Here is a 13,259-nt window from a genome sequence, read left to right as displayed (position 1 = left end):
AACAAAAATCCACGCTCTGCTGTTTTCAAATGATGATAATTTTAAGGAAGACATGCAATTCAAAAATGTAATTAGCTGGAGCTACTTTTTTGATTATATTATGTGCACCTCCTCTTTGATTGTTTTAATCTAAGTTAAATGTAAATATAAGATGCTCATAAATGCTAATGAATTTATATGCTAGAAATCAACTGATAACCAAAAATAATCTGAGACAAGTGGTGCCCAGAGAAATTAGAAAAAGAGGATATATCGGATGAAAGAAACACATTAAATAAAATAACTGACAAACTAAATTCGAGAGAAAGAGACTGAAGTAATGAAGACAGATGGAAAATCCAGTAGGCTAAGGAAACAATGTGAAGACAAATGAGTGGGCACAGAAAAGATAACGCAGACAATAAAAACGCCCAGGGTGTCAAGAGGCTTCACGCAAGGGCACTGTCAGCTTGAACCTGAAGTCGTGACTTCACAGGCCACATTTCACTTTGGAAAACCTTTTAATTCTTTGAGTAGAAACAGCAAATAAGGCAAGTGTTAAACATTCAGTCAACAGTTCTTTATTCAATCATTCGCTGGGTGCCTCTTTAGCACTCGATGTAGTAGCATGATTGTGCACGGTAAAAAATAATCAAAGAAACCCACTTAAGCAGAGCATTCTCTAAGTGTACAAACTGAAAGATGGAAAAAAACAGAGTAAGAAGGCAGATGAGGACCAATATAGTATTAAATTCTGCTGTATAACTTCTACAGTTCTGAAGCTCAGGTCTACCCTAGCTACCATATCCAGCCCACAGTCTTGTTTTATCAATAGTCCTACCACAAAAATCAGAGCAAGACCAACTGGAATACAGTCAGATAATCAGTGTGCTGAAATGAATGTGTTCACAACTCTCTCTGTGTGGGGCAGGACATGTGTGATGAACCGACAACAGCAGGATATACAAGAGCTGCTGAACAGTTCACTCAAGCAAGCAATACCAAGCAGGACTCACCCAAAGAAAATTAGCTTAAGCATGCAAGATTACATAATTGCTAATCAGCTATAGCTGATAGAAACTACTATCTGAATATCATATTAAGAATGAAATTGCTCTTCTGTGAACAAAGATATCAGGCTTATCATGGCCTAGAAGGCAAAGCTAGAAGCAATAGCAATTCTGAGCTGACTACAGATTTATAGATATACATAGACTGTGGATATATAGATATTAAAACTCAACATATATTTAGTGTGAACTACAGGTCCCACAAGAGCCAATCACTCAACCTAAATGGAGGGTGTCATTTTCCAAAAAACAATGGGCAACCACATGGGTTACAGTTTATATTTTTCCTACTTCCCAGAAGAGTATAAAACATTTTACAAATTAACACATTTAAACATAATATTTAGGCTGGCTCCTTCTAATAGTAGGAGTATTTGAAGGAATTAAAGATGAATATATTACCAACTTCAGTAATAAATCTGACTGAAGACTTTTTGCCAAATTGAAGATGCAGCTACATAATTTCCATTTTGAAACAAACAGAAAGCATAAGCAAAAATTTCCTTGAAACTAAACTCAGCAGAAATTTGGTAATCTACTGTGCAAATCACAATCTGTAATACACTGAATAGAATTATTAACTATTATTTTGCAGGAGATATCAAAGTAATTTCACAAGGCAATTTTCCTAACTGAAAATTAGAAAATGAGAATTTTCTAATTGTATAAAATGAAAGCAGAACAACAATTTAAGAATGAGATTTCTGCAAAAGACTGAGATAATACAGTTCAAACACCAGTATTTCACTTAATCATAGGATAACAAAAGTAATAAACTTAACCTGGGTAGTTAGGTAACATTGCTGTTGTAACCATAGTTGTCCACCCTCCCTCTGTATTAGAATCACCTGTGATTGACTGTTACTCTAAATTAAGTTTAAAATTAAGCTTTCTAACAAGTGTCTACAATCCAGCTATCTTATAATGTTGATTAAAGAGTGCCACAAATAGGTGTAATGATTCACAAAATAAAAGATATGAAAGAATTTAGCAGGATGAATTCTATAGACAACCAATAAATGTTATTTTTCTACTCTTCCAGAGAACAGGAATGAAATCCGGCATTTTCCTGTGAAAGTAGAGCCATACTTATAGTTTTGTGTGGAGAGGTTGAAGACAACAAACTCCAGTAAAAATTCAAGGAATTCTTAACTTTCCCATATTCATATGTAACCTAATGTTTCATTAAGAAGTTAAAACATATACACATAAACTTTGAAGTTGTTGGGCTTTTTCTTTTAGTAAATAAATGTGCTTAATTGGCAAAACTAACCTCGTTGTGTGATATAAACGTTTAGTGTAATTTCAAAAATTCAAAACAAAGGTTATTATCATTAAGATACAGAACTGACAGATTTTGAAAGCTTAAAGGGACCTTACAGATGTTCTAGATAAACTCTCCCTTCCCCTGCCTTATTTCAAAATATGAGAAAATTGCAGACTGGAGAGGTTAAATGAGACAGGCCAAATGACTAACTGAGCCTAAGACTAAAGAGCCTGAGCCTCCTGACATCCAGCACTTTTCTTTCTAACAAGACTATGCTGCCTCCTGCGGTTCCAAACCCTCCCTTGGATGAGATTACTTCAGTTGTCTCATTTGTTTTCTTTACATTCTATCCTGAGCCATAGTTGTCATTTGTAACTTTCCCATAAAATTATAATTTTCCAAACTGTTTTCTGAATGATTTTACAGCTGAGTGTAAATCTCCCAGCCTTCTAAATTTCATTGCAGGCAGATTCTTTACCATCCCAGGCACCAGGGAAGACCTAAATTTCAGAGCAATAAACCTAAAAAACACCTGAAACAAATGCACACTAGTGGTACATAACCAAATGCAAAATCACTCTCCAGTATAATTCAATCTACAAATTAAAAAAAATTTTTTATTAAGCACCTCTGACAGGCAGGGTCTCTGTTAAATGATGGTGATATGAAAACCAATACGATATGATCCTTGTCCTCAAGTAGCTTATAGTCTAGTGGAGAAGACAATTAAACCAAACTTTGCTTGTTAAAAACACTACAAAAGGGGTGGGCAGGTGGCTATGAACACATTTAGGAAGAGAATCTAATAAAGAAAGGTGGGATCAGGTAATGATTGACTTCCCAATGAGGTCCTGAAGAGCAACAGGGAAAACAATGGCAGTATCACCCGTATTTAGCAGAGTCCAAAAAGAATTAAAAGAGAGCAACGCCAATTTATTCACGGGGGAAAAAATGAAACATGTGCTCGTTTACAGCGGTTTAGTATCTAATAACTAATAATAACTAGACTTTTTCAAAGGAAAAGAACCTGATTTCAACGTAGCAGTATAACAATACAGGTCTACCATTATTTCTTAAAATAAAATTTAAATTACTATTTTAAAACAAAAGGAAAAAACTGCCTTTGAAACACGTCAAGTTAACAGTCACGACAACTGTGTGAAAAGCTGCATAGTAAAATCCTCCTCAAAATTCCAGGGTGAAAAAATCCCAGCTGATACAAGATGGAAACCTGGAGAACCGGTAGCCCAGGACGGACGAAAACTACCCCTCATTACTCAGGAATAACAGCGTTCAGCTGGAAGATTCACGGTGGGGGTACTCTTGCTTACATTTTAAGGCAAAGTTGGGGGGAGGGCGAAGATCAGAATGCAAGGAAACCGTAAAAGAGGTAAGTGAAGTGACGGGAAAGAGCGGAAAAGGTGGGCAAGAACCCAAAAACCGAAGACTGAAAGACGGATGGAAAAAAGACAGGAGAACGGTGTCAGAAAAGAGTCGTCCAGAGAAAGGGAGGAGATGGGGGGAGGGGACAGAGTCGGGGAAGGGCTGTCCAAAAAATGAATTAAGAGGGAAATGAGAGATCAGAGGATGTAGTGGGCCGAGGCGTCCTCAGCCGCGGATAAAAACGCCAGAATACAAAAGGTAAGGCCGATGAAGAACCGCAGAGTTTTAACCTCCTCTTTCCCAGCCTCTAACCCGCAGAGAGGAAGGAAGAAGTTGTTCCCAGCCTGAGGGAAGGAATTCCGGCGCAGCTTCCCAGTCCCGGAGCCCGCGAGGTGGGGCGCCGTCCAGCGGGTCCCGGGCCCCTCTTCATCCCCCTCCGACGCTTGGCGGGCCCCGGTTACCTGGACAGGGAGTCCACGCTGGGCGGCCGTGCTACTGCTGGCTGGGAGCCAAGGCTCTCGCAACTCGAGCTCTTCTCCATGGCGCGGCGCGGGGGCAGCGGGAGGAAAAGCCTGCGGCGACCGCCACGGCTGCCCGGCGGGAGGAGCTGAGGGCGGGGTGCGACGGGCAGGGTCCGAGCTCAGGCCCGCGCCGGCCCGGCAGGGAGACCGGAAGCGGCCATGTTCCCCCAGCCTGCACCGCGCGGGCGCTGCCGGGAGCCGGGGGCGCCGCCCGCCCTCGCGCGCCTCGCACGCCGCCACCCCGCGCGGCCGCCGGGGCCGGGGAGCGCGTGACGGCGCCTGAGGGCCGAGGCTCCTCTGAGGAAGCAGCGAGTACTACGGACGAGGGTCCGAAGAAGGAAACAAGGACCTTAACGACGGGGACGATTGTGACGGAAATGTGGGGGCCGGGGGAGAGGACAGAATAATAAAGGATGTGGGCAGACCGTAGGATGAGAGGCGTCGGGGGATGAGGAAGGGAGGACCCGAACACAGGTTCGCGTAAAGGATGAGACTGTGACAGGTGAGATGGCGAAATACTCATCAGGTCAAGGGCTGAAAATGATTAAGTAATTGCTCATTAAATCATAATTAAAGCCTACTTTAAAGTTAGTGGATTCAAATCCTGCCTCTCTCAGTTATTTGCAGTGTAACCCAAGACCTGGAACATTAACTTTTTTATCTGTAAAACAGGAAAACCAGCTTCACAGATTAGATGAGATAATACATCTTAAACATTTAAAACTATCCTTCATACATAGAAAGCCTTCAAATGTAAGTAGTATTACTACCCTCTCCATAAGGGTGGTTAGGATGAAATGGACTAGTGTGTATAAGCAGTTTCTAGCACAGTTTCAAACATGATAGCTACAGGAGAGGAGGGGGTTGAGAACAAGTGTGATTGGTATGGTGAGGGTGGTAGGGAAGGTATAAACCAGGTAGGAAAAAAATTGACTGCTCATCATTCTGTTTCCCTTGCACCCCTGGCCCACCTTTATAGAAAGGGCACTACAAAGAAATAAAAGCTGTAACTATCAGTCCTGCTGTAGCTTGGATTAAACTCTGTGGTTTTGAAGTGTGTGAAGGGGAAAAACCACTTTGGCATTAATCCATTGTCCACACAAAAAGGTACGAAAGAGGAATTGGCGAGGGAACTGTTAAATGTGCAAAAGATATATATACCATTGGATGCAGTGGCTATTGGATAGAAGGCAAAGGTTTAGCCGTCTTTCCCTGCCCTCAAATTCCCCAACAAGGCAGGAAGGGAGTGTAAACGGATAATCTGTGATAAGAGAACAGGAACTGGGTGAAGGGGAAGTGCTTCTGCTGATAATTTTCTATCACAGAGGACAAAGGAAGGCCATGGAAAGGATATCATAAAGGAATTTCTCTGGTTGAGATGGAATCATAGTCACCTCATGTACACGGTATAAAAAATATGCAAAGGTTATTTCTGTGAAAGAAATGAAGACAATGAGTAGTTTTTAAAAAAAGCTGCCTTGCTAGGGTAAATAGAATTATGTTGATTTAAACTAGATGTAATTTACACTCACAGTAACTGATGTCTTTAGGAAAGTCTCAAGGTATAGAAGCAGTGAAATATTAACTTGCAAGTACATTCCTCAGAAGAGCAGCTAACCTAGTTGTGTTCTGTCTAAGCTATAGTTCGTTGTTGTTCAGTTGCTAAGTCCTGTCCAACTCTTTGCAACCCCATGGACTGCAGCTGGCCAGGCTTCTCTGTCCATCACCATCTCAAATTCATGTCCAATGAGTTGGTGATGCTATCTAACCATCTCATCCTCTGCCATCTCCTCCTCTTGCCCTCAATCTTTCCCAGCATCAGGTCTTTTCTAATGAGTTGGCTCTTCACATCAGGTGGCCAAAGTATTGGAGCTTCAACTTCAGCGACTGTCCTTCCAATGAAAATTGAGGGTTGATTTCATTTAGGATTGACTTATCTCCTTACTGTCCAAGGGACTCTCAAGCATCTTCTCCAGCACCACAATTGGAAAACATCAGTTTTTCAGTGCTCAGCCTTTATGATCCAACTCTCACATCAGCACATGACTACTGGAAAAACCATAGCTTTGACTATGAGGACCTATGTTGGCAAAGTGATGTCTCTGCTTTTTAACATGCTAAGTTTGGCATAGCTTTTCTTCCAAGGAGCAAATGTCTTTTAATTTCATAGCTGTCATCACCATCCGCATTGATTTTGGAGCCCAAGGAAATAAAATCTGCCACTGTTGTACTTTTTGCAATGAATGAATATGTATTGAAGCAAAAAGACTTGGCCTTTCTGTCCCATTCTCTAGCTTGGCAAGTACTGGATGGCAACTATTGTTTTTTATTTCTATAATCTATAAAGAGAGCTTCACTGTACTCCTCTGATAGGCAAAGAGAACAGGTAGTCAGAAACAAGAATAAATATCTATAATGATTCATTAAAAAAAAAAAAAAAACTTGCTAATGCTTTTCAATCCCTGTCTTCCAAATTGTTGGCTCACTGTCTCCTGATATCTCGACATGGATTTTCCAATCTAAGTTTGGTAAAAGCTGATGAATCCTTGGACAGGAACCCTTGTACTTTCTGCTACTCAGTTCATTTTTTCAGTTCACTTCAGGCACTCAGTCGTGTCCGACTCTTTGCCACCCCATGGACTGCAGCACGCCAGGCTTCCCTGTGCATCACCAACTCCCGGAGTTTACTCAAACTCATGTCCATCGTGTCAGTGATGCCATCCAACCATCTCATCCTCTGCCGTCCCTTTCTCCTCCCACCTTCAGTCTTTCCCAGCATCAGGGTCTTTCCAATGAGTCAGCTCTTCGCATCAGGTGGCCAAACCATTGGAGTTTCAGCTTCAGCATCAGTCCTTCCAGTGAACACCCAGGACTGATCTCCTTTAGGATGGACTGGTTGGATCTCCTTGCAGTCCAAGGGACTCTCAAGAGTCTTCTCCAACACCACAGTTCAAAAGCATCAATTCTTCAGCACTCAGCTGTCTTTATAGTCCACCTCTCACAACCATACATGACTACTGGAAAAACCATACCTTTGACTTGACAGATTTTTGTTGGCGAAGTAATTTTTACTAAAGTTCATTTTTAGTACTATGTTAACTTGAAACCATCTGCATAATGATGGAGCAATTTGTATTGCAGTCTATTTGGTGATTAATAAAGAACAGTAATGTTAAGTGTAGAGACTTTGGAACCAGACAAATTTCAATTGGAATCCTGACTCTGTCACTTACTTGCTCTGTAATTTTGATTAAGTTGCTTTGCCAAGACTATTTTCTCATTTCTAAAATGTGAATTAAAATACACATGTAATAGATTGTTTTCCTATACACAGTTGGTTGCACAGCAGGGCCAGTAAATGGGTATATTGCTATTATTTGTTGTTCCTCTAAACTTACTGTTTTGCTTTTAACTTAAATAGTAATACAGCAACTTCTCAGAGTGAGCAACAAAGAATACTTTCAACTCAGCTGAAAGTTACATTAGCATTGAATTTTTTTCTGACATGTTACTGTGTCATATACCCCCTCAAAAATCAACTTGATTAGGACTTTCTGCACCTCAGTTTCATCATCTTTTAAAGAACATTTTAGCCTATCCCAGGTTCATTTAGGAACCATCACTATAATAAAATAACAGTCTAGACTCATCTCTCCTACTAAACAGTTACCTTGAGACCTTCCCAAAAGTTATTTACTTATTTGAAATCTAGGCCAGTGTTTTTCAAATTACCTGTGAGAATCGCCTGTTTCTTGTTTTTAATTTCCAAGTCATCACCAATAATGGTGTAAATATAAGAAATATAAGAAAAATTCATTACTTATAAAATATAAGAAAAAGTATAAGAAATATAAACTATTCATTAAAATACAAGAAAAAATAATTACTAGAAAAATGAAGTTTAAGAATAGCAAAAAGCATGTAAAATACAGTCCAAGTTTTTTTCTTATATTTCAGTTCAGTTCAGTTCAGTTCAGTTCAGTCACTCAGTCGTGTCTGACTCTTTGCTAGCCCATGAACCACAGCACACCAGACCTCCCTGTCCATCACCAACTCCTGGAGTTTGCCCACACCCATGTCCATAGAGTCAGTGATGCCATCCAACCACATCATCCTCTGTCATCCCCTTCTCCTCCCACCTTCCGTCTTTCCCAGCATCAGAGTCTTTTCAAATGAGTCAGCTCTTCGCATCAGGTGGCCAGAGTATTGGAGTTTCAGCTTCAACATCAGTCCTTCCAACGAACACCCAGGACTGATCTCCTTTAGGATGGACTGGTTGGATCTTACAGTCCAAAGGACTCTCAAGAGTCTTCTCCAACACCACAATTCAAAAGCATCAATTTTTCGGCGCTCAGCTTTCTTCACAGTCCAACTCTCACATCCATACATTACCACTGGAAAAACCATAGCCTTGACTAGACAGACCTTTGTTGGCAAAGTAATGTCTCTGTTCTTGAATATGCTTTCTAGGTTGGTCATAACTTTCCTTCCAAGGAGTAAGCATCTTTTATTCCATTGCTGCAATCACCATCTGCAGTTTTTTGGAGCCCAGAGAAATAAAGTCAGCCATTGTTTCTACTGTTTCCCCATCTATTTGCCATGAAGTGATGGGACCAGATGCCATGATCTAAGTTTTCTGAATGTTGAGCCTTAAGGCAACTTTTTCACTCTCCTCTTTCACTTTCATCAAGAGGCTTTTTAGTTCTTCTTCACTTTCTGCCATAAGGGTGGTGTCATCTGCATATCTAAGGTTATTGATGTTTCTCCCGGCAATATTGATTCCAGCTTGTGCTTCTTCCAGCCCAGTGTTTCTCATGATGTACTCTGCATATAAGTTAAATAAGCAGGGTGACAATATACAGTCTTGACGTACTCCTTTTCCTATTTGGAACCAGTCTGTTGTTCCATGTCCAGTTCTAACTGTTACTTCCTGACCTGCATACAGGTTTCTCAAGAGGCAGGTCTGATATTCCCATCTCTTTCAGAATTTTCCACAGTTTATTGTGATCCACACAGTCAAAGGCTTTGGCATAGTCAATAAAGCAGAAATAGATGTGTTTCTGGAACTCTCTTGCTCTTTCAATGATCCAGTGGATGTTGGCAATTTGATCTCTGGTTCCTCTGCCTTTTCTAAAACCGGCTTCAACATCTGTAAGTTCACAGGTCACATATTGCTGAAGCCTGGTTGGAGAATTTTAAGCATTATTTTACTAGCGTGTGAGATGAGTGCAATTGTGTGGTAGTTTGAGCATTCTTTGGCATTGCCCTTCTTTGGGATTGGAATGAAAACCAACGTTTTCCAGTCCTGTGGCCACTGCTGAGTTTTCTAAATTTGCTGGCGTATTGAGTGCAGCACTTTCACAGCATCATCTTTCAAGATTTGAAATAGCTCAACTGGAATTCCACCACCTCCACTAGCTTTGTTCGTAGTGATGCTTCTTAAGGCCCATTTGACTTCACACTTCAGGATGTCTGGCTCTAGGTAAGTGATCACACCATTGTGATTATCTGGGTCGTGAAGATCATTTTTGTATAGTTCTTCTGTGTATTTTTGCCACCTCTTCTTAATAGCTTCTGTTTCCGTTAGGTCCATACCATTTCTGTCCTTTATTGAACCCATCTTTGCATGAAATGGTCTCTTGGTACCTCTAATTTTCTTGAGAGCTCTAGTCTTTCCCATTCTATTGTTTTCCTCTATATCTTTGCATTGATTGCTGATGAAGGCTTTCTTATCTCTCCTTGCTATTCTTTGGAACTCTGCATTCAAATAGGAATATCTTTCCTTTTCTCCTTTACTTTTCGCTTCCCTTCTTTTCACAGCTATTTCTAAGGCCTCCTCAAACAGTCATTTTGCCTTTTTGCATTTCTTTCTCTTGGGGATGGTCTTTATCCCTGTCTCCTGTACAATGTCACGAACCTCCATCCATAGTTCATCAGGCTCTGTCTATCAGATCTAGTCCCTTAAATCTATTTCTCACTTCCACTGTATAATCATAAGGGATTTGATTTAAGTCATACCTGAATGGTCTAGTGGTTTTCTCCACTTTCTTCAATTTAAGTCTGAATTTGGCAATAAGGAATTGACGATCAGAGCCACAGTCAGCTCCCGGTCTTGTTTATGCTGAGTGTATAGAGCTTCTCCATCTTTGGCTGCAAAGAATATAATCAGTCTGATTTCAGTGTTGACCATCTGGTGAATGTCCATGTGTAGTCTTCTCTTGTGTTGTTGGAAGAGGGTATTTGCTATGACCAGTGTGTTCTCTTGGCAGAACTCTATTGGCCTTTGCCCTGCTTCATTCCACACTCCAAGGCCAAATTTGCCTGTTACTCCAGGTTTTCTTGACTTCTTACTTTTGCATTCCAGTCCCCTATAATGAAAAGGACATCTTTTTTGTGTGTTAGTTCTAGAAGGTCTTGTAGGTCTTCTTAGAACTGTTCAACTTCAGCTTCTTCAGCGTTACTAGTCAGGGCATAGACTTGGATTACCGTGATATTGAATGGTTTGCCTTGGAAATGAACAGAGTTCATTCTGTCATTTTTGAGATTGCATCCAAGTACTGCATTTTGGACTCTTTTGTTGACTATAATGGCTACTTCATTTCTTATATTTAATGAGCATAAAAGTTACTCCATAAAAGTTGCATGAAAGATTCTAAACACATATTCCCAGTTCTGTCCTCATTGTGGACAGGCAGCAAATACCTTCATATACAGGCACTAGTTGGTGGACAACAATCTGAATGGCACTGATTTGGATCTATAGGTTTGTGCCTTCAGCTTAAATCAGAATAAAGTATCTTGACATAGTAAAATTAAAATGGTAGCTTATGACAAGTAGAAAGAGACTTCTCCTAAAACATATTCTAAAAAACATAATCCTTGGAAAGATCATGTATGTATAAACCTTATAATTATTTCTATCTAGAAACTTAGTTTTTTAATATTTTAGTCAAAATATGGAGTAAGTTACGTACACAGAGTGAATTTCCAATTTTTGAAAGCTTTTACCTATGGACAGACCAAAATCGTGGTACAGTACAGGGTGGAAAAAACTATCATAGAAAGCCCACTATCTTTCTGGCCTGAGAAGCCCAGGGTAGCTAGAGAATGAGACAGGAATTCCAAAACAGAACCAGAGAGAAAACTCTATACAAATGCAGACTTGCAGTTTCACTCTTGGGTGTATAGCCAAAAGAAATGAAAACCTTAATTCAAAAAGATACATGCACCGCAGTGTTCATAGCAGCTTTGCTTCCAATTACCAAGATATAGAAGCAACCTAAGAGTCCATAATCAGATATGAATAAAGAATATGAGATACAGAATATTACTCACCTATAAAAAAGATGAAATTTTGCAATTTGCAGCAACATGAGTGGACTTGGAGAGCCTTATGCTAAGTGAAATAAGACAGAGAAAGATAAATACTGTATGATATCACTTTTATGTGGAATATAACTAGTGAATAAAACAACAAAAGCAGACTAACAAACTCAGACAATAAACATGGTTGGTTATCAGTGAGGAGAGAGAATGGGGTAGGGTCAATATAGTGGTAAGGGAAAAGGGGGAGTTATGAGGTTATATGAAATTGTGTGAACTTCTGAAAAGTGTAAAGCACTATAGAATGTAGAGTCTGTAATTCAATTAAAAAAAATTTTTAACACCAAAAAACCCTATTTTCATTTGAATAACCTAAAGGCAGAATGCAAGTAGCTCAGATAAAAGAACCAAAGATAGAATATCTTCTGTTCTTCCAGTTAAAAGAACTGAAGCAAGACTTGAGTTATTACTGCAAGCAAAACAAAATTTTCAGTTTGTTTCAAAGTTTATTTCTTGCTTTAAAAAAAGAAAAGGAAGAAGAAGCATGAGTGCTTTGCAGAAAAATAAAACAGAATCCAGAGACTCCAACAGTTTTCATAAATACCAAAGACAAATCAGAATTTCTTGACATTTAACCTATTAAGAAAGTGGGACCTAGTCTCAATGGCTTCCCAGGTGGCACAAAGGTAAACAATCCTCCTGTCAATGCAGGAGATGTGGGTTCAACCCTGGATTGCGAAGATCCCCTGGAGAAGAACAAAGCAACCCATTTGAGTATTCTTGCCTGGGAAATCCCATGGACAGAGGAGCCTGGCGGGCTACAGTCCATGGGGTTGCAAAGAGTCAGACACGACTGAACACACACACACAATGCCAATACTGCCTAGTCTCAAAGGAAAAAGTAAAAAAGCTAAATTCCAGGTGACAAAGATATCGGAACTATTAGAAAGTGATTTAAAAACAGCTAATATTGAACTGTGCTCAGTGAAATAAAGGACAATACACTGTAATCAATGAAAAGATAGTAAAACTCAGCAGAGAGACTATATATATATATATCAGTGTATATATATGTGTAAATATACCTATATAAATATACAAAAGATATCCACAGAGGATATCTTTTATATATTTATATATATATAAAAGATTCAAATGGAAATTTTAGGAAAAATACAGTACCTGAAATAAAAAGATTCACTGGGTGGGCCTAACAGTAGAATGGATTCAACAGTGAAAAATATCAGAAACTTGAATAAATCAACAGAAATTATCCAATATGAAAAAGCAAGAGGAAAAAAAGATTGAAAAAATATTAACAGAACCCAAGAGACATGTGGAACAATATCAAAAGGTCTAATATACAAATAATTGGAGTTCCAGAAGTAGAAAAATTTAGGCAGAGAAAACTAAGGAAACTAGCCAAAAGTTACCAAAATTTGGCCAACAGCATAAATTTTAAAGATTCAAGATGCTCAGAAAACACAAAACAGGATAAATTCAAAGAACACTATAGACACATCATGGGCTTCCCTGGTGGCTCAGATGTTAAAGAATTCACCTGTAATGCAGGAGACCTGGGTTCGATCCCTGGGTTGGGAAGATCCCCTGTAGGAGGGCATGGCAACCCACTCTAGTATCTTTGTCTGGAGAATCCCCATGGACCGAGGAGCCTGGTGGGCTACAGCCCATGGGATCGCAAAGAGTCGGACACAA

At 39.7% G+C, this 13,259-nt stretch overlaps 1 protein-coding gene across 2 annotated transcripts in view; it reads right to left on the bottom strand.

The window, feature by feature from the left end:
* The window catches only part of MTMR2 (myotubularin related protein 2), a 105,292-nt gene extending 100,906 nt beyond the window's left edge, over positions 1-4,386 (bottom strand). The window contains exon 1 of one of the 2 annotated variants that reach the window (XM_061143741.1): positions 4,161-4,386. In XM_061143741.1, the coding sequence (XP_060999724.1) occupies positions 4,161-4,240 (80 nt within the window). In that variant the 5' untranslated portion in view covers positions 4,241-4,386. The remainder of the gene's footprint in view (positions 1-4,160) is intronic. The other variant, XM_061143749.1, reaches the window with a different exon arrangement.
* Between the last annotated feature and the right edge of the window lie 8,873 nt (positions 4,387-13,259).

The sequence above is a fragment of the Dama dama genome, chromosome 1, assembly GCF_033118175.1.
Source record: "Dama dama isolate Ldn47 chromosome 1, ASM3311817v1, whole genome shotgun sequence".
In the NCBI taxonomy this organism is placed as follows: domain Eukaryota; kingdom Metazoa; phylum Chordata; class Mammalia; order Artiodactyla; family Cervidae; genus Dama; species Dama dama.
Note: the sequence above shows the minus strand (reverse complement) of the source record. Positions and strands in the feature narration are given on the sequence as shown.